The sequence below is a fragment of the Aquarana catesbeiana genome, linkage group LG01 (genome assembly GCF_042186555.1).
Source record: "Aquarana catesbeiana isolate 2022-GZ linkage group LG01, ASM4218655v1, whole genome shotgun sequence".
NCBI classification, from domain to species: Eukaryota; Metazoa; Chordata; class Amphibia; order Anura; family Ranidae; genus Aquarana; species Aquarana catesbeiana.
In genome coordinates, this window is record NC_133324.1 from 447,450,754 (window position 1) to 447,472,079 (window position 21,326).

The window sequence follows — 21,326 nt, forward strand, 5'->3', positions numbered from 1 at the left end:
ATATTTGACACACAATTAAAATTCAAAATTTGCTCAACTATAACTACATAGAAATTAGTTTTTTTTATTACAGATGGAGTTCCTCTTTTATGTCTAAACACTATCCAATACTGACTGCCTAACGTCCTTTAAATTTAATGAGGTGTTTGCACCCGAGACTTGTAATAAATATACAGATCTATGTATATGGTGCAATAGTATATAAATGACTGGAATAAGACAGAGCTCAGGAGTGTATTATTTTACCATGTATAGTTTACTAGTCCCAATAGCTCCCGTTTAGTAAAGCACTAAATACCTGCTTTGATTTAGTCTGGCTATTCCAAAATACAAAAAGCTTTCTAGTTATTGCAAACAATTTAGTCCTATTTGAAGTAGAATAAATTGGTTTGCTATAAAGTTCTATATTTGCCAACAAAATGCTTTGATTACCTTGATTAATACATTGGTTTTTGAACAAAGTTAACGTCAGCAATGTAAAAACAAAAGGAAAACTATTTTATAGCTGGCAGTAGAGGCTTCCGCACATGGCTTTTGCTGGTACACCTAAGTAAATGTCCATAAATACAACCATAAATGGTTATAATTTTATGTATTTTATTGCTTCTCTACAAACATGTCTAATTATAATGAAACCATTCTTTTTCCAAGATTTTCTTATAATTGGCATTTGGTTTAATCCAGTGATTATTCAAACCTAAAGCAGAACCTTGTTTTGGATAGAATAGAGCTTGTACTTTTGATGGAAGCTATTACCAGGACAGAAAGTGAGCAGAAATCCCACTGCTAACAGTTGTCAAATTAATAAGAGGAGAGGGTAATCCCCAAATGGGGTCATGTATGCTGGTCATAACTATCAAGGTGGAAATTCTCCTTACTTTGGGGAGATTTGCTTTTATTTCATGTCTTGTCATCAGGACATGCATCTCCCCTGTTGGGATAGAAGCAGCAAAAAATCTGACAGAAGCTATGATAAAACATGGTTGTAGTTGTTCTTTAAAGTTTATGCACAGCCAAAAATTCTATTTCAGTTGGGGTTAGAGTAGTTAATGCTCTTGAAACCTTTCTAGGTTTTATACTGTCTGTATCCTCCTAACTTCCCATCCCAGAAACAATGCAGAATTGAAAGAAATCTCTCAATAGTTATCGGTTATCCTTTCTTAGACTGTTGACTTGAGAAAAAGTTTTTCATTGAAACATTTACCCTTACCTCTTGTTCATGTGAAAACTAAAAACTGGGATTTCCCTTCAATTTCTGTACCTTCTCCACTGTATCCAAAACTACTGGCTTGATATACATTTTAAGCTTTAGATAGGATATAGTGGGAAAATAGGAAACGTTCCTGAAAGCTTCAAGTTTTCTTTTGTTTGTAATGAATAGTACAGTAATAGATGAACAATCTTAGACAATATCTCACTGATTATGGCCATTCTGCCTCTGCTTGACTCCCCAGGACGTGCAGACGTTCTAACCACCAATAAATACACAATTAATTGTTTCTGTTATTTACAAGTAAGATGAGTAATTAATCACTTTATGTATCTGTTATGGCTTCAGAACACGTTATACTGGTGGGATGGAGGGAGCCAGGTAGAGCAGACTGACCAGGCTCTGTGCCAGATATGAGGATAGCAATAAAATGTGAAACTCTGTGTAATGGAGACAAGTACTAAAAATGTATGTAGGTTGAGCTCTATTGGTTTTCTAACTTTTATCTGACTTCACTGGCTACATGCTTGTTTTGAACACCTTGACTTAATGTACACAAAGCAATATGTTAGCCCTAATGCTTTTGCAATGCCTGGAAACAGAATGGCATAAGATTTACCTTTTAACCACAAGCCAAAGTTACACTTAGCTACCATAAAACCAACTACTAATAAAGCAGTATGTGATTTTGACATGTGATATTGTTATAATAAAACAATAGAGCGAATCCAGTGTCAAAACGTTTTTAGTTTTGGCTGGAGCATGAAATGATTGAAACCCCTATTAAATTTGTTGCCATTTGTGTTCTATTGGGGAGATTTCCCATTACTTCCTATTCAGTAGATACAACATACGTTAGGGAGAACCTCTCCAAAGTGAGGGAAATCTCCTTAGAGAGTTGTTAGCAGAACACGTGTCCCTGTTGGAATATGTCTCCACAATTAGTGGAGATAATGGTCACCAGGACAAATACAAATGGTAAATCTTCCCAGTGGTAACTCAGACAGGAGCTTTAACCCTTCACCATTCTATCCAAAACTAAAATAAAAAGTGCTGGTTTCAGATACATTTTAGGGTAAAGGTAAAAAAAAAAATAGATGAACTGCCATCTGTTACCTTTAGAACCCTATAAAAGTTGTGGTATCTGATACATCTGAGTCACAGCTACTGTACACAATTCTACCTACCTCTAATTCCATAATATAATGCACATTGGGTTTTATGTGTGTATTCATACACCTGACTGTAAATTGTTTCCAAGCTGGCCAAGCATAGTTACTCAAATTAAAACATAATAAAAGACACTAGTTTCATTGTTCGGTGTAGCTATAAAAAGGAGCATGTAAAGCCCAGCATCATATCCATTCTGCTTGCTAATGTGCATCATATAGGAAAACAGACCTGAGCATTGCAGTAGCTCGCCACATGTGCTTTGTTTGCAATATAATACAGTGTATATTAAATAGCCCTACACAGCAATTCTACTCTTTTGAAAGGAAAATTTATTTGACTACATCGAGATTTCAATTTCAACCCTGTAAGCTACTGCATAGACAGAGCAAGGAACTGTGCAGATCAAAGCTGTAAATTGCGCTCATTAATCATGCTCCAAAGGGAAACAGTCCTAAGCTACATTTTAATAATAGCATTTCTAGTTTCCTTCCAGAAACACTGTGGTTTCAGTGCTGAGTACTCTAGCATCATTTCCTTTTAGTGACTTTCCAAAACCTCTACCTGAATAATTACCTGCAAAAGAACCCACTTTATATTTCCTCACAAATCAAATTCACGCCTCTCTTTTCCATTAGTTTTTTTTTTCTAAATCTGTATATTACATGATGGAAGGGGGCTGCTAAATAAGAAACTTATAATAAGGTGTACTCTTACTAAAGTGTAATACAGTCATTGTACTTTTACCGCATGGGAAAAACGGCAAAAAGTATTTTACTAAACTGCAAAAATACAAAGGAAACCACAAGGTTCATTGCTTCTCCTGTACATTCACACACATCCCATAGATTAGCATACTTTTTTTTTATAACAGGAAGGATAGAAAAGTGCCTGCTTACTAAATTGCAGGTTCAACGTTGCCAGAATACTGTGGATTTGAAAACAGGAAAAACATAATTTATCTACAAATCCAAAGTAGCATTAAAAAGGACCTATATTTAAAATATTGAAACCATATATTTACAATCTATTTTGATTAAAAAAAGTGGCTGTCCAAAAGGGATTCATTAGCACAATAACTAGGTAAAAGCAATTTGTAAAAATTGTACCTTTTAAATATAAATCCTGTTTAAAAGCAGCAGAGGACTTCTGTATATGTCACAGTGTCTAGGCATACTAAGTTCTTCTATCCTCACAGGAGCCTATTAGATGCTTTATATTATCAGAGGCTTTTCCTGAAAAATGTTACTTCTGATTACTGGATTATATTGAGGGTACCTTCAAGGATGGGGTCTAGGAATAGGAAGAGCTGCCCATTATAGCTTGCATAGAGTGTCTGCCTTGTATTTATGCAGTACTGTGAAATGGATAGCAAAGTGGGCCTAGGCGATACAGCAGATACAGAATGCCTACAGTAGGTTGCAACTGGCTTTTCCAGCACTGTTTGAAAGTTACCCACGTCTAAGTCCACTATTAGTGGAAAATTGCAGGGTTTGGTACTGCTCTGAATTAAGCTCTAACGAGCAGGGCCCTCTGATTCCTCCTCTATTGAATTGCATTGTATTGTAACTGTACTGTCTGCCCTTATGTTGTAAAGCAATGCACAAACTGTTGGCGCTATATAAAGTCTGTATAGTAATAATAATAATTGAAAACGTTCTAAGGTGTTATATTAGGAGGAACAAAGCTCCCCCATGTCTGTGGGTCACTGTTGCTCAAAATGAATAATTCTAATGTAAATAAGTGTAATATCTGTGCAATGAGAAAGAGGCAGAATTTGTAAAACGCAAGTACATTTTACACAATAAACTAAATTTCCAACTTTATTTTGTCTTTGGGGAAAGGGGGAAGTTTAGAACCTTTGTTGGGTTTTTATTGCCAGGTGCCTGTTCGGGAAATTTCTTCTCATTTACTGTGCTATCCCTATGATAAAACTGTCACCAGAACAGGTAGTGAGGGTAGATGTCCATAAAGGGGCACAGGCAATCAAGGTTATATCTAGAGTTACACTTTATATATTGCATTCATTAGTTGCCTACTTTGCTTGGAAGATTATAGGAAAGTTACAAATACTTAAAAAATAATTTTTCATAGAAGCAGATTTAGCTATACCGGAGACTGGTAAATAACAGGTAACACTCCTTTAAAACAGATTTAAAAATAATTACAATTGCATGGTAACAGACAAATAGGATACTTACGAAGGCTCCTCAGATACAGCTGCTGTTTCTTCTAATTCCTGCGCTTGTTTATACCATGGTAACTTGGCCTCTACTGGTAGTTTTTCTGCACATGAGTTAAAAAAAAAGCACACGTGGTGAAAACATTGCTTCTTTTATTGGAATTTCATCAAAATCATCTATTATTAGGAAGAAATACCATTAACTGAAAATAAACGCTCATCCAAAACAGAAAACTCATAAAAAAAGAAAAGTCAGTTTTCTACATTTAGCCTCTTTTAGTTATAGTTAGATTTTGGCTCTCTTGTTGTTCTGAGCTGCCTTTTCCCATGATGCTCCTCAATTTGACAAGCAAAGGTTGTCATCCTAACCAGTGAACTGGAATGACTTAGACACTGAGATTATAGGTTCCAAGCTCTATTTCCTGAGAAACCCCAACTGTGAGTACATTGTTTTGCAGCCACAATTTTGACATGATGGTAGTTATAGAGGTAGTCGGAAATTGCAGAATACTTTATGCTGACTTGCAATAATCACCGATGATTGCTGCATAAAAGGCTCTATAAAGAAGCACACATATATACTAATCACAACCAGATTGGCTGACTATAACAAGATGTGATATCTTTATAAAAACACTTGTTATTAGCTTGAATGGTGGAAACTTAAACAGAAAAAAAGTGACTTTTAATATGCAGTACAGCAGTAACGCGTTAATGATGACGCACAGCTATCGCATTACAGCAAGCCGAAGTGTTTAAAAGGTAATATAATTTCCTCTGCTTTAAGCAATACATCCGGTTTAATACAAGGAATCTCCTGTCCTTACAAACATATGTTAAAAAGATAATAAGCTGTTCAGAAGCCAGAAACAACCATATTGAGATACAAAAGAAAAACCTATAAAAATAAGTAGGCCAACAATTTCTGAAGACACTTTACAGATGTAATATAAGACACAAAATGGTATCTGTGAAGGTAACCACAATGATGCTTTAAACATTAGAGAATGGAAGCAGAGCTGTTCCTTTCAAATAAAATGACGGCCTGCACATGTTTTGCAGAGAGGTGCTCCAATAAGATCCAAAACCCATCTTATCAGCTCATCGACTGCACTGCATGTGAAGAATGAGGAACATATTTTGTTTGGTTATCACTGATGAAAAACAGGACACAGAATGTCAAACACACAGTATTACTCTTCAATTCATTTTTTTTCTTCCAATTAACTGGCAATATTCTTCAGGTTTTTCCTCTCAAGGTAGTAATGTTCATGCAAGGAATTCATTAGCTAACAAGGGTGACTGATCTTGATCCAATGTTATGGCAAAATGTTGTTTCTACCATTTCCTCACATATGGATATGGCTTTTATTGTTCTCCTTGTCATGGCTTGAATAGTGATAGGGTAATAAGCTGCGCCTACGCTGGCCATGAACAGGGTCTGCTAAGTTGAAAGTTATTTGGGAATGTTGTCAGTTCACATTTTGTAGAGAAGGTGATTGCAAAAAACAGAGATGAGAGATGGTTATACTTGTGATCTGTTGAGGTCTGACCTCTAGTCTCACTGATCTCAGTGTCTAAGGTATTGTGGCTAAAACCTTCAGGTCAAGTAGCCCACAATACATTGCTGCTTTATTTTTCACTGACTGTTTTTGACAAGTAGTTGTGTAATACTTGTCATATATTAACTCATATTTATCATCATTATTAATAGACATTAACGTGTCACTAAACAGCATTTATTAAAACCATCAATACCCGCTGTATTACATGCTGTTCATACTCACTCAGTCACTATGAGATTAGTTTTCTGTATTCTGCAAAAAAACTGGTTGATCTAGTTGTTCTCTATCCCCCACTTCTGTCCAAGCCCCCAATTCAGCAAGAAAGTTTGCAGAGCAGTGTTCAGTTTTCAGTGAGTTTCAATGCTAAGAATTTCCTCCCTATCACATCTATGCAGCTCATGTTACTATACAGTCACACATGTGGGCATATACAGATAGATAAATGACAGCCCACTCCCTCCCTTCTCCTCCATGCCCACTAACCAGCTAAGCACAATGGGGGTGGGATATTACATGTAGATCGATGGAGGTTTCACCTCCCTCTTATTTTAAGGCACAGGCTGGAGGGGCGTGAAACAACTTGTGACTGGCAGCAATCTACTTACACCATATTATTGCCAAAAAATTATATATATATATATATATATATATATATATATATATATATATATATATATATATATATATATACTGTGTATATATATATATATATATATATATATATATATATATATATATATATATATATATATATATATATATATATATATATTTGTATGAGGATTTAAAACCGTTTATTGATATGAATTATTTATTTTTACTCTGTATTCCAAAGACTGTTTTGTTATTATTTTGAACATGTGACCAGCAGCAGAGGATTAGAAGCTCCTCCTGCCTATGTTTCCCTGCAGACAGGCTGGAAAAGAGCTGGGTCATGTGACAGATGTATATCGATTAGGAAAAAGGTACTTTTTTAAAATTAAAATAGTAAAATAAAATAGTAGAGTGTGGCTTAGGGTGAATTTTCAGTACCAAAAGTGGTATCCCCGAGCCACACTTGGGATCGCATCTCAGGATCCAGGCAAAGTTTCTTACCTTGTCCCCAGGATCCTGCGATGTCCCCCCCCCCTTGTGTGTGCGGGCTGTGTACTCCATTCGATCTATCACAGTGGCGGGCTCCGTTTCCTACCATCAATACCCGCTGTATTACATGCTGTTCATACTCACTCAGTCACTATGAGATTAGTTTTCTGTATTCTGCAAAAAAACTGGTTGATCTAGTTGTTCTCTATCCCCCACTTCTGTCCAAGCCCCCAATTCAGCAAGAAAGTTTGCAGAGCAGTGTTCAGTTTTCAGTGAGTTTCAATGCTAAGAATTTCCTACCTATCACATCTATGCAGCTCATGTTACTATACAGTCACACATGTGGGCATATACAGATAGATAAATGACAGCCCACTCCCTCCCTTCTCCTCCATGCCCACTAACCAGCTAAGCACAATGGGGGTGGGATATTACATGTAGATCGATGGAGGTTTCACCTCCCTCTTATTTTAAGGCACAGGCTGGAGGGGCGTGAAACAACTTGTGACTGGCAGCAATCTACTTACACCATATTATTGCCAAAAAATTATATATATATATATATATATATATATATATATATATATACTGTGTATATATATATATATATATATATATATATATATATATATATATATATATATATATATATATATATATATATATATTTGTATGAGGATTTAAAACCGTTTATTGATATGAATTATTTATTTTTACTCTGTATTCCAAAGACTGTTTTGTTATTATTTTGAACATGTGACCAGCAGCAGAGGATTAGAAGCTCCTCCTGCCTATGTTTCCCTGCAGACAGGCTGGAAAAGAGCTGGGTCATGTGACAGATGTATATCGATTAGGAAAAAGGTACTTTTTTAAAATTAAAATAGTAAAATAAAATAGTAGAGTGTGGCTTAGGGTGAATTTTCAGTACCAAAAGCGGTATCCCCGAGCCACACTTGGGATCGCATCTCAGGATCCAGGCAAAGTTTCTTACCTTGTCCCCAGGATCCTGCGATGTCCCCCCCCCCCCCTTGTGTGTGCGGGCTGTGTACTCCATTCGATCTATCACAGTGGCGGGCTCCGTTTCCTGTGAGTATCGCGACACACGGGGATGGAGCACGGAGCCAAATTCAAAAAGTGAAAAACACAATACAAATACAGTACACTGTAATCTTACAGATTACATTACTGTATCAAATTATTTCACATCCATTTTGTCCCTAATGCTTTGTCCAGTGACCTGCATGCAGTTTTATATGATATATACTGTTCTTTCTGCCTGGAAACTTGAGATTGTCCATAGCAACCAAAAAGTGTCCCTTTACGTCAAAAGTGGTTTTAGACCAGCTAGAAAACAGCGATAATAAATTAGAATCACTTGCAGAACTGAGTGATAGTGATTTGTGGGGAAATTCGTCATCAAACACTGAAAGTAATGACAGCGACAATTCTGCAACTGAGCAAATTTCTGTGTTTTTGATATGATTACATTATTGAATACATTTTATTATTATTATATTATTATTTGGTATAATTATTTATAGTTATTTATTATATTATAATTTATGATTTTGTGTTTCAAACTTTATCATACCCGGGATGTCTACTAGACTCTTGTTTGGACAGATTTAAGTGAGTTATTCCTAAGAATTACAGGCCTACAATATAAAACGCCAAATTTCTATGCAAAACAATATACCGCTTTCAGCATCAAAAATCTGACATAATCATTCCACCAGGGAGGTTAAACAGTGCATGTTTAGTATCACTTTAATTAATGTTAGTAATTGATAAGATACTGGTATCTTGCTACTCTATAATATGTTGTCATGGTAAAACAAAATAGAGTTTAGAAAATCTACAAAGGCAGAGATGGTTGGGAAAAACAAGGTTTCAGGTTAAATAACTACACTTTCAACAAAAACTTCACTGTAAACATCCCAGCTGAACAACTGTGGCAGCAAAATACTTTGCTATGATAAAATATTCAAAGGCCTAATAAAACAGCCAGGATTCATTAAAGCCCACTCAAACTTTCTGTTTAAATTAGCTAAATACATTCCAGCTGCTTCACAGCAAAAGGTGTGCAAAATCTTACAGTTTATTTTCTTTAGAAAGCAGCCAAAGTGTGAACTGCAAAGCCAGTCCCCTGCCAGCATGCTGCAGAGGACCCCTGCTCTTTGTGGAAAAGCAGTGGTCTATGTGCAGAGGAATGAAACAGAGTCAGACCTATGAGTTATAGGTCTGATTCAACAGACCTCTGCAGAGAGACCACTGTTTCCCCATAAAGGGCAATGGCCCTTCTCTACAGGAAACTGGCAGGGGGCTAGCTTTTCTACTCAAGCTGTAGCTGTTTTTTTAAAGTAAACAAAGAATGTGTGCATCTTTTGTTTTGATGCACCTGGAATGTATTTAGATAATTTAAACTAAAAGCTCAATCAGGCTTTAAAGATCTGCAAAATATTAAGTGTTAAGATGCTGTACTTGCCTGTAAATGTCGTCAACTAAAGCTTCATGCACGTAGATGTTCAGAACCCCGCAAAGCCTTCTAGCGTAACATTTACAGTGCTCAAGGTTCTGTAGACAGCCGCCATTACAAGTGAATGACTGTAGACAGCCGCATTTGTGTAAACACTAATGGCTTGTGGATCAGCATTTACCCATCCATTCATTCACAGAAGATTTCTCCAAACATGAAAGTGGCACATTTGGGTAAATACACTGTGTGCACATGTGCAGGTAAATGCTGATCCATAAGCCATCAGCATTTACACTACTATGACCAGTACAGCCATTCACTTTTATTGTCAACTTTACATGGCACCTGCAGCTTCCCAGGAGCCAGAAAGTGCCAGTGATTTTTTACATGATTATGTGCATGAGGCCTCTTGAATATGGGTTTTCCCATAATTCTTAATTCCCATGATTGAGATTAGCACATTTTCCTATTAATTAGCAAAAGTTGTCAGAACCAGGATCTGAGTACTTGGGCTTTTTTTCCTGTCAGAACTGCTTTTCTCCCCAAATAAGTCAATGAGAATGTAAAAGCAGCTTAAAACAGGTTAATGCAGTTTAGAATGGATGCTTTTCAACAGGGTTTTAGTTCTGGGTTTGCCTTCCAAAAAATGTAATTCGCCCAAATGTGCCCATAATACTATACATACAGTAATTTTTTATTTTAGGTTATCCCTCAAGCTGAGAAAATTACTGCACCAGGAAAATCAAATCCTGTGTATGACTGTAACTCATAGCAAACATCAACTGTCAAGACTTCCTCCACTATACTAGTGATTGATATGTACATTCAGGATTTAATTATCTATTATGTACTTTTAATTGTATATTAATCAAAGCAGCCAAAATCATTACACGTTTTGGTACAGCACTGACGATACACACAGAGTTCCGACCCTAGGTCTCCTTTAAAAATAAAATGGAAAATTCTAGAACCAAGAATATTATATTTTAAACTGATAACATAATACAGCTTTTATCCTAATCTATGTGTATAAACAGAGATAAACATGGTATTTATGGGGTTGCTCACATAATGCATTGCATTTGAAAACTTTTATAATTTAATTTGAAGCAGCAGAGCATGAGAGGCATACCTGTAAGCCCTTCCTAACCACATTCTTAATGAGCAAAATGCTGTTTATAGAACTCAGTGTTTATTTACTACAAGGAGTTCTCTATCCAATAGTATCAGTTATCTGTAATAAATGTATATTGTAGTCTTGGTTTTGATCCACTCCTTCTACATATTTAAACCATTATGCTCAGATTTAAAAAAAAAGTTCCATCTATGCTAAGGTGCAATATCTTTATCAGTATAAATAATGGAAAAATCACTGAAAGTAACAATCTTCTTGTTGTGTTACATCATATATCAGGGAAAAAATAAACTCCATTAGGGCTTAAAGCAATGGTTCAGATGGGTGTCTGGAGACTTGCAATGGTATAAATAGTGTCACAAAAGTACATTCTGTGAGATATCTAATTAGCAGAACTCAACCCCCGCCAAACCCAGAAACCTGTATTGGATACCACAAGCCCCCTGCAAATGCATAGCTTAAAAATGGCAAAATTAGATACCGGTATGTCTTAAAGTGTAACACTATATGTACGATGAGATCATAACATCTTACTGTTTCAATATTATTTTGGAAACTGATAAAAATGTACCTGCAACTAAAAGGTCAAGCACTCCACTCACATCCTTATGTGGCAAAATAGGAAGAGACTTGGGGAGTGGCATACAAAAGGAGGATCAGAAACAAATATGGCATATTACACTACATTGCCCTATCAATGCATTGGCTAAAGAATCCAACTATAGGCTGCTTATGGAATGGTACATGGTTCCACAGCCTTTATCAAAATTCATACCCACACCCTTTGACAAATGCTTTTGGTGATGCCAGTTGCCAGCCATCCTCTTACATATATGGTAGAAATGCCCCAAGATCAAGAGATTTTGAACTAATGCATATCAGTTAGAATATACAATATTGGGCAAGGGCATACAATATTACCTATGGAAGTACTTTTGAACCTAAAGCCATTTGAATGCAGAAACATGCAATTCCACCTCCTGAATTCTATTTACTGATAGGAAACAAACTAGTGCAAAAGGCATGGTGGTCCTTAACCCCAGCAATCATGTGAAACATATGATGACATGGTACTTGATCCACGAAAAAATGGATGCAATTCTTAAAGATACAATCCATAAATTTGAGAGGATTTGGTCCCCATGGATAAAACATTAACTCCCTAAAGATATTGAGAAGTCATTGCTGTCCTTATGAAGTGGACTAGCTATATGACTCACTTGTTCTATGGCTTGCTGACCAGGATTCATTCCCTGGTAATCTTCCCCATCCCTTTACTTACATCTTTCCACAATCTTTTTCCAGCTTATATCTAGTTCTTTGCTGTTCTCTAGCTAGACTACAGTTTTATATTGAAGCAAACTGCATTGCAACATGCTTTACCTTCAACATGGTCTACGCCTGATAATTACTCTCTGTGTAACAGGTCACACAAAGTATAGTACCCAACTACGTATGCTATCTTATTTTAATTTTGCAGCACGGTTGCTCTGTTTCTGGGCACCAACAAAGGTCTCAGCCTAATAAAGCTAACTAATAATAGGATAAGACAAGTGTTTATGTCACATAGTTTAGTTGAGCTGCTGTACATACTATAGTTGTATGTTTTCATTTTATGACAATGTGCCTTTCTACTCATTATAAACGCTATGGGGTTGATTTACTAAAACTGGAGAATGTAAAATCTGGAGCAGCTCTCCAAAGAAACCAATCAGCTTTTATTTTTTTTCGTCAAAGCTTATTTGAACAAGCTGAAGTTATAACTGATTGGCTACCATGCACAGCTGCACCAGCTTTTGCACATTCCAGTCTTAGTAAATCAACCCCCATGTTTTATACTGTAAGGACACTGTTAACGTTCAATAACTTTTTGAAACAGAAACATGTACAAGTAAAATACTTGCAGATTGGCAAATTTATGAGTACTCAACATGATGAAGGTCCCTACCAAGCCCTCTTTGTGTGCTGGAAGATATTGGCACATGATGCCATTATACCTCTTTTAAAAAACACCAAATCCTTTATCAATTCTGGATTATTGTCTTCCATCTCTTTCATTATTAAGAGTATAGCAAGCCAGTACTCAAGCAAAGTACAGGGTGAATGAACTGTAATTTGATCACAACAGTGAAGTTAGAGTTTAGAGAAAACTAGTACTAGAAGATGAAATGTTTGGCTGAAAATCCTGTAGGTGGGTGGCATGGGGTTCCCAAAGCAAGGTTCTAACTAAAGCAATGAAGCAATGAAGCTTTAGTTAGAACCTTGCTGTGGGAACCCCACACCACCCACCTACAGGATTTTTTAACCAAACTAAATAAGTAGTTATCTAAAAAAATAAATGTTAACTAATATTCTTAAAAAAAAAACAGTTAAGTTAAAATCAGAACTGGAAAAATACACTGTAATGCCCTGTACACACAGTTGGACATTGATCGAACATTCCGACAACAAAATCCATGGATTTTTTCCAACGGATGTTGGCTCAAACTTGTCTTGCATACACACGGTCACACAAAGTTGTCGGAATGTACATCGGGACTATAAACGGGGCAGAAGCCAATAGCTTTCGTTTCTTAATTCATTCTGAGCATGCGTGGCACTTTGTGTGTCAGATTTGTGTACACACGATCGGAATTTCCGACAACGGATTTTGTTGTCGGAAAATTTTATAGCAAGCTCTCAAACTTTGTGTGTCGGAAATTCCTATGGAAAATGTGTGATGGAGCCCACACACGGTCGGAATTTCCGACAACAAGGTCCTATCACACATTTTCCATCGGAAAATCCTATCGTGCGTACAGGGCATTAATGTGAATAAGAAAAGGCAAAACTGGCCTTTCTGATGTTGAATATATGATTTAAGAGGCACAATTTCAACTTAGCATTTATTTTTCTTATATGTGCTTTTTTTCTTCTTATGAAAATATAAGCTTTTTTGAAAAAATAACACAACATTTTACTTAGGTTTCACATTTATTTGCAAACCATGGTGCCAATTTTCATCTTACCTTTGATCTTGTAGCAAGGTATGTGTACTGTACATTCTTCCTTGATGTGAGGTTTTGTTTTAGGGCTGCATCCTCCTGTGTGTATTCCCCTGTGATCGATGCAGAGAACCACACGGTACCTCAGCCCATGCCCACATGTAACAGTACACTAGAAACACAGACAGGCTTGTTAGTGTCACTAATCAAGTTGTTTTACTGAAATATTTTAGCTTATATTTACACAGCATTTTTTTGTGTTATATTAGTTATTTATTTAAATACATGTCTGTATACCAGTTTGTCTGTCAAGAAAAATGAATGTGACTGAAACTAATATTTTGGCATTGATTTGAAAATAGTACTTTTTCCACTCCTAAAGAGTGTTATCATCTCACAATTTGTTATACAGAGGTTGATTTACTAAAACTGGAGATTGCAAAATCTGGTGCAGCTGTGCATGGTGGCCAATCAACTTCTAACTTCAGCTTGTTCAATTAAGCTTTGACAAAAAAAAATGGAAGCTGGTTGGTTTCTATGCAGAGCTGCACCAGATTTTACACTCTCCAGTTTTAGTAAATAAACCCCAGTGTGTGTACACAAAAGGCTTCATGCACACAGAATGTTTTTTTCCTCCCCTTGCTGCCTTTGCTCAAGAGGAGTAAAACGTAGCTTAAAAAACGTGCCTCACGCCACCTTTTGTATGCATATTTATGTGTTTGATGTTAATGCATTCTACTGGCCAGAATATTATTTTATTCTGGCCATTATAATGCATTACCATGCAAATGCACGTTTATGCACATTTGCTGTTTTTTTCGGCCAAACGCTCCTCTTCTGAATGCACAGGTGATGTGTTTATGTGTTTGTTTGTTTTTTGCCTCTAAACGCTTCTGCCTCTAATGCCGTGTACACACGGGTGGACTTTTCAAACGGACTGGTCCAACGGGACGAATCCATCAGAGAATCCGACCGTGTGTGGGCTTCATAGGACCTGCAGTGGACTTTTTCGGGCAAAAATCAGACGGACTGTAGATTTGAAACATGTTTCAATTCTTTCCGATGGACTCGAGTCCGGTCGAAAAATCCGCTTGTCTGTATGCTAGTCCAATGGATGAAAACCGATGCTAGGGCAGCTATTGGCTACTGGCTATCAACTTCCTTATTTTAGTCCGGTCGTACGTCATCACGTACGAATCTGTCGGACTTTGGTGTGATCGTGTGTAGGCAAGTCCGTTCGTTCGAAAGTCCGTCGTAAGTCCGTCAAAAGTCTGACGAAAGCCCGTCGCAAAGACCGTTGGACCATTGATGCCGAAAAGTCCGCCCGTGTGTACACGCCATAAATGCCTATGTGTATATGGACACATAAGCTAACATAGAGAGGCGTTTAGAGGCAGGAAAAAACAAAACAAAACATGAAACGAAAATAAAAGCAACATTTTTGATGTCCTGTGTGCATGAAGCCTAAGAATAAGAAGATGTTGCTAGGACCTGGCTTACATTTTAGTTGGATACCAAAGAAAGCAGTTTACCAAAGACCTTGGTGCTAGGGTATTCAGTCCAGCAACCAGATTAAATAAATCCTCACAGGAGAGAGTCAGAAGACTTCAGTTAGCCAATGACTCTGCTAGTCATTACTGAATTTCAAGTTCAGTTAGAAATCATGCCTCCTATGGAGAACAGTGGTCACCCAACCTGGCAGACAGCCTAGGAATTGACAATATGTTTAGCAGATTTTACTAATGCACAGTAAGCCTTGCTAAATACAACAGGTACACAAACTGGGAAAACCCACTGTGTACACTAAGTCTGTGACTACTTGACACTCTGTAAACTTGTACTGAATAGAGGCTTCAAGTGTTTAAGGTGGCACCTTGGGTAAACAGATAAATACAGAAATAAAATACACTTATACTGTATATGTTGCCTGACAAAGGTAAGTAATTGGCCGATCATTTTTGTGTTACACACACCTCTTCTAGACACTCTTGATCACTCTGCTACTTCATGGGATTGCATTACTGCTTTCTGGGTCAGTTCACTGCTCAGTGGGCAGAGGTTATGAAATAGATTGAGGAGGCTGGAGAGGAGATATAGGAAGATGAACTCCTAAATTAGGAAATTAAGGACTACATATTACCCATCTGGCTGTGCATTTTGGAAAATGTGTGAGACAGTCACAAGGTTGCCTGTACAGGATTATCAATCTTTTTTGGCTAAAACAGTAATGGTGATTACCCCAACCCACGTAATTTGGGCAATTACCATAAAGTCGATTCTGGAACGCTTAAAAATTGTTTCCATGCAGTATGTTTGCAACAATATAGAAATATGGCAGTGCATTAGAACATATATAGAGGGTGTAAGGATGATCTCCCTAGATTATAATTTTTGTTTGGACTTCCACTCTACATATTGTATTTAGTTCTATATAATCAAATGATGGGATGTATGGGAAACTCACCGGTGACCACTCCTGAGCCAGCCATTTGGGGCAATCAAAAATATTGCAGGGCTGGACAATAGGCATCTTTGGATTGTACATACATTTCCATTCCTCAACAGAGCTGATATGGCCCTGCATGTCCTCCTCCACACAAGAGACTGTCCGGCTTTGGATGCCTCCACCACAAGATGAAGAGCAAGCAGTCCAGGGAGTACTTTCCCATCTTAACAAAAACAAAGAAAATAGAAAACTGAGTACTTATTATAAATGTGTATTTCTTTATAAATGAAAACATTTAAGACTCTGAATTAAATTGAAAACATATGATTTTTAGCTACAAAGGTCATTCCGATGAATACAGTTAAAGCAGTATTCAACTCACAAATTAAAATGTGTATATTGTAGTTTACCGATCCATAAATGTGGTGGCTGCAATTATTTTCTTTTTGAGGCTTTTTTTTTCTTTATTTTCACCTGGTGATCCAGCCAGTAAGCCTGTTATTTTTCAACTTCCTTTAACAGACCAAGCTGTCCAGCAAAAGTGGTAGAGGGCTGAGAAAAAACATTTACCACTGACAGGGTGCTTACAATGATCAGCTTTTATTCACTTATATAAAACCTTTATCCCAAAAGGGGAAAAAAACTGCTGTTCTAAATGCTTAAAAAGTGTTAGCTGGGGTACAGCTTTCTTTGTTAGTCAAATCTATCTAAATCTGCTAGTGCATCTAACACTATCCTTTCCCCCGACTGGCAATGCTACTGTCTAGGGTTGTCCCGATACCACTTTTTTAGGACCGAGTACAAGTACCGATACTTTTTTTCAAGTACTCGCCGATGCCGATTACCGATACTTTTTTTTTAATGTCACGTGACAGTTTTTTTTTTGCTATTTTTTTGGGGGGGGGGTGAACGTTGTATGTGTGTGTGGTTTTTTTTTGTTTTCTTTTACAATTTTTATTTTTTACAATAATATTTTTTTATTATTTATTGTTTTTTTTTTTTTTTTTTTTAAATCAGCCCTGTTGGGGGGCTTTGGTGAGATATCAGGGGTCTTAACAGACCTCTGATATCTCCCCCTTGAAACAGAGAAAGAGACAGAGGATAGAGATTCCCCAGTCCCTTTCTCTGCAGCGTCAGCTGCACTGAGAATGAATGGAGAGAAGACAGCGGCTCCTCTCCATTCATAAACTGACACATCGTAATCACAGAAGATTACAATGTTTCAGTTATGTGAATGGACAGAGTCAGCTGACTCTATCCATACACAAAGGAAGGAGGGGGAGGACGGAGGAACGGAGGGGGAGAACGGAGGGAACAGATGAGAGAGGAATGCAGGGGACAGATAAGGATAGAGGAACGGAGGGGGAGAGATAAGGAGAGAGGAACAAAGGGGGAGTACGGAGGGGACAGATAAGGATAGAGGAATGCAGGGGACAGCGGAGAGGCACAGAGGAACAGAGGGAGCATGGAGGAGGATGCAGTGACAGTCAGCTGTGAGCGATCACCGCTGTATGTCACTAAAGCTGGTGAAAGCCGCTGGGGGAGAATCCTGTAACTCCCCCACGCACCGATCACAGCTGTCCTCCAGGTATCGGGGGAAGCATCGGGAGCATTTGCCCGAGTACAAGTACTTGGGCAAATGCTCGGTATCGGTGCCGATACCGATACTAGTATCGGTATCGGGACAACCCTACTACTGTCCAAGGGTGGCTCCACCGCTCCTTTATTCAGAGTAGAGACACCCTAAGGCTGGGTTCACACTGGTATGACATGACAGTTGTACCACTTTGGATCCGAGTTTGCCCTGCGACTTGAAGTCCGACATGCATCCGACTTCAATGAACGAGGATCTGACTTTGATCCCAGACAATACCAGGCACTGTGTCTGGTATGAATCTTTAGGGGGAACTCCACGCAAAATGTAAAAAAAACGGTAAGGGTTCCCCCTCCAAGAGCATACCAGGACCTTCGGTCTGGTATGGATTTTAAGGGGAACCCCCACACCGAAAAAAAGGCGTTGGGGTCCCCCCCCAAAATGAAAGGGGGTCAGGAAAGGGGGTGGGGACAAGCGAGCGGCACAAGTCGCATGCCAAAGTCGGGTCAGTTAAGACAGCGATCCGACTTTGATCCAACTTTAGTGATATTCAATCAGCTGAAGAAGGCTCAAAGTCGGACCAAAGTAGTGCAGGGAGCATTTTCAAAGTCGGACCGACTTGTGTCGGACCAGTTAAGACGGCTCCCATAGGAACCATTGATTTTCACACGTCATGCGACATGAGCTCCCAATGCCGGAGTGTTTATCGTACCAGTGTGAACCCGGACTAAGACAGGAAATGTTTTACTGGCCAGATCACCAGGTGAAAATAATGAAAAAAAAACCCCACAAATGTAGCCATCTTCATTGGATTGGATTGTAAGCTGCAATATATTACAGTTTTGTTTTTGTGTTTAATACCACTTTAAGGGATCCTAATCTCTAGAAAATGTTCTAATTTCTAAAAAGCTTCATTTTGAAAATAGTGGGGGAAGAGCCCAACCTCAATTTTTTATTATTGTCTTTCCCCTTTTTTTATTGCTGTCCCCTTGATTTCCCTTCACTTTGTGATTTAGAGTGGGTCAGAAAATCTCCCCAATGATGGTAGGGACTACAATAAATAAAATTACAGTGGTTCTAACCCTTCCTCAAAAAAGTGTTGCTATTCATGCTTAGATCTTTGCATATATTTTCCTTCTTAACCACTTCAATACAGGGCATTTTCACCCCCTTCCTGCCCAGACCAATTTTTAGTTTTCAGTGCAATTTGAATGACATTTGCGCGGTCGTGCAATGTTGTACCAAAACAAAATTTACGTCCTTTTTTCCCCACAAATAGAGCTTTCTTTTGGTGGTATTTGATCACCTCTGTGGTTTTTATTTGTTGCGCTATAAACAAAAGAAGAGCGACAATTTTGAAAAAAGCACAATATTTTTTACTTTTTGTTGGAGAAAAATGGGTACTGTCTGTGATACTTTTTTTATTTGCACTAACATACAATTTTTCAGGACAAGCTTTCGGGGTATGTCCCCTTCTTCAAGGTCCAAGCAGTACTCAATTTTCTCTGTCACAATTTCACTAATACGGCTACAATCAAATCAAGTTACTTTTTGCTATAATAAATATCCCAATTTTAAAAAAAAAAACTAATTTTTTCCTCAGTTTAGGCCGATATGTATTCTTCTACATGTTTTTGGTAAAAAAAAATCACAATAAGCGTATATTATATATATTTGTGCAAAAGATATAGCGTCTACAAAATAGGGGAAAGATTTATGGCATTTTATTTTATTTTTTTTTACTAGTAATGGCGGCGATCCACGATCTTTTTTTCGTGACTGCGACATTATGGCAGACACATCGGACACTTTTGACACTATTTTGGGACCATTCATATAAAATTGCACTGATTACTGTGTAAATGTGACAGGCAGGGAAGGGGTTAACACTAGGTGGTGATCGAGGGGTTAACTGTGTTTGCTAGAGAGTGTTTCTAACTGTAGGGGGCGGGGACTCACAAGGGGAGGAGACCGATCGGTGTTCCCCTGTACTGGGAACACACCATCGGTCTTCTCTCCCCTGACAGGACGTGGATCTGTGTGTTTTCCTGCTCGGTTACCGGGCAATCGTGGGTGCCTGGTGGACATCGCGGCCGCCGGGCACACGCACCGGGTCCCGAGCAATGCGGCGGGCCCGTGTGCGACCCCTAGATGGCCGGGAAGCCCAGGACGTCATATGACGCCCACCCAGGATGGGAGATCCCATCTGTGGCCGTCATATTACTATGGGCGGGTAGGGAAGTGGTTAATGAGATTTTATATTCACGACAAGACTTTCTATTGGCAGAGTAGGCCTTTGACTAGAGGCAGCACATACTAAATTACTTTTGCCCAGTACTGTTGTCTTGTTAAGTGTTTTCCTAATTTAGCAAAAAAAAGCACTGATTAAAGGATCATGCACATGGACACCTGAGCTTGAAACAGAGACACAGCTTCACGTTGTGTACTTTGCTCACATGTTGGTGTGTACTGAAGAATGAGGTATGGGTATCTTTATGATGAGATGAGGTTCTCATACACAGTTGCCTTGCACTTTGTCAGACTAAAACTTGTTGTGCTTATCCTACATTGCTGCAATATATTGTTCTCCCAGCATGAATGTAAAATGCAAAATTGAATTTGAACAAAAAGATCAAATAATAACACAACTTAAAAAAAAGATGGCATAGTGCTCTGCATAGCACTAACAATGCCCATACTGTACTAACAGCAATTATTCTGACAGTGGCTTCCATCATAAAAGAAATTCCAGACATCAATAATCACTATAGCATTGCAGGAGGTAGGCGAGTGAGCAAAGAACAGAATCAGAATATGTTGTATCCAAATTATCAGCAAAAATACGGATGCTAATATGTAATGCTTTTTGTTACAGTGCAAGACAAAGCCTATGAGAAAAAGTGACATGAGAACCGAAAAAGCTTTTGCTACTGTATGTTTTTAAATATATTGTGTAAGGAACAATAGTGAGCATCCGGTTTCCAAGCGAGCTGGATGGGGACTCTCTTTAGATCATTAAAGCAGCTCTGACTTTAGACCTGTAAGATGAGATTTAAAACTAATATTTTTACACTCAGGAGAAGCCAGGCTGGAAGCTTAGGTCATTAAAAAAATGATCTCAGAAGCAGGAGCAATGCAAGAATCAGGTTACTTCAAAAATGACTTCTGACTTCTACTGTGCAGTGGTTCTATTTAACTATTTCTAAACTTTGCTATATGAAGCACCGTGGTAACTTCCAGGGACACAACATGATGTTATAATTTTAGTAATAGTGAAAGAAAAAAAAAAAAGTGGTGTTCTCATTAGGCTAGGCACAATGATGTCTTCCAAGAAATCCCTGATGTCCCAAGTTGACTTGGCTCAATGCATACAGTTATAGAGTGAAGCGTCACCTGTACATCTGCATCCAAAATTTTTTTGGGAAATAGTTAGGAGCCCTGTCAGAATTTCTATTGCTATCTGTTCTCATTGGGGAAATTT

The 21,326-nt window shown here is 37.9% G+C and overlaps 1 protein-coding gene across 2 annotated transcripts in view; it reads right to left on the reverse strand.

The window, feature by feature from the left end:
* ADAMTSL1 (ADAMTS like 1) overlaps window positions 1-21,326 on the reverse strand; it is a 527,411-nt gene that overhangs the window by 214,248 nt on the left and 291,837 nt on the right. For both annotated transcript variants that reach the window (XM_073636588.1, XM_073636596.1), the window contains exons 11-13: window positions 16,270-16,474; window positions 13,830-13,977; window positions 4,582-4,666 (exon numbers count right to left, since the gene is read on the reverse strand). In XM_073636588.1, coding sequence (XP_073492689.1) covers window positions 4,582-4,666; window positions 13,830-13,977; window positions 16,270-16,474 — 438 coding nt within the window. The remainder of the gene's footprint in view (window positions 1-4,581; window positions 4,667-13,829; window positions 13,978-16,269; window positions 16,475-21,326) is intronic.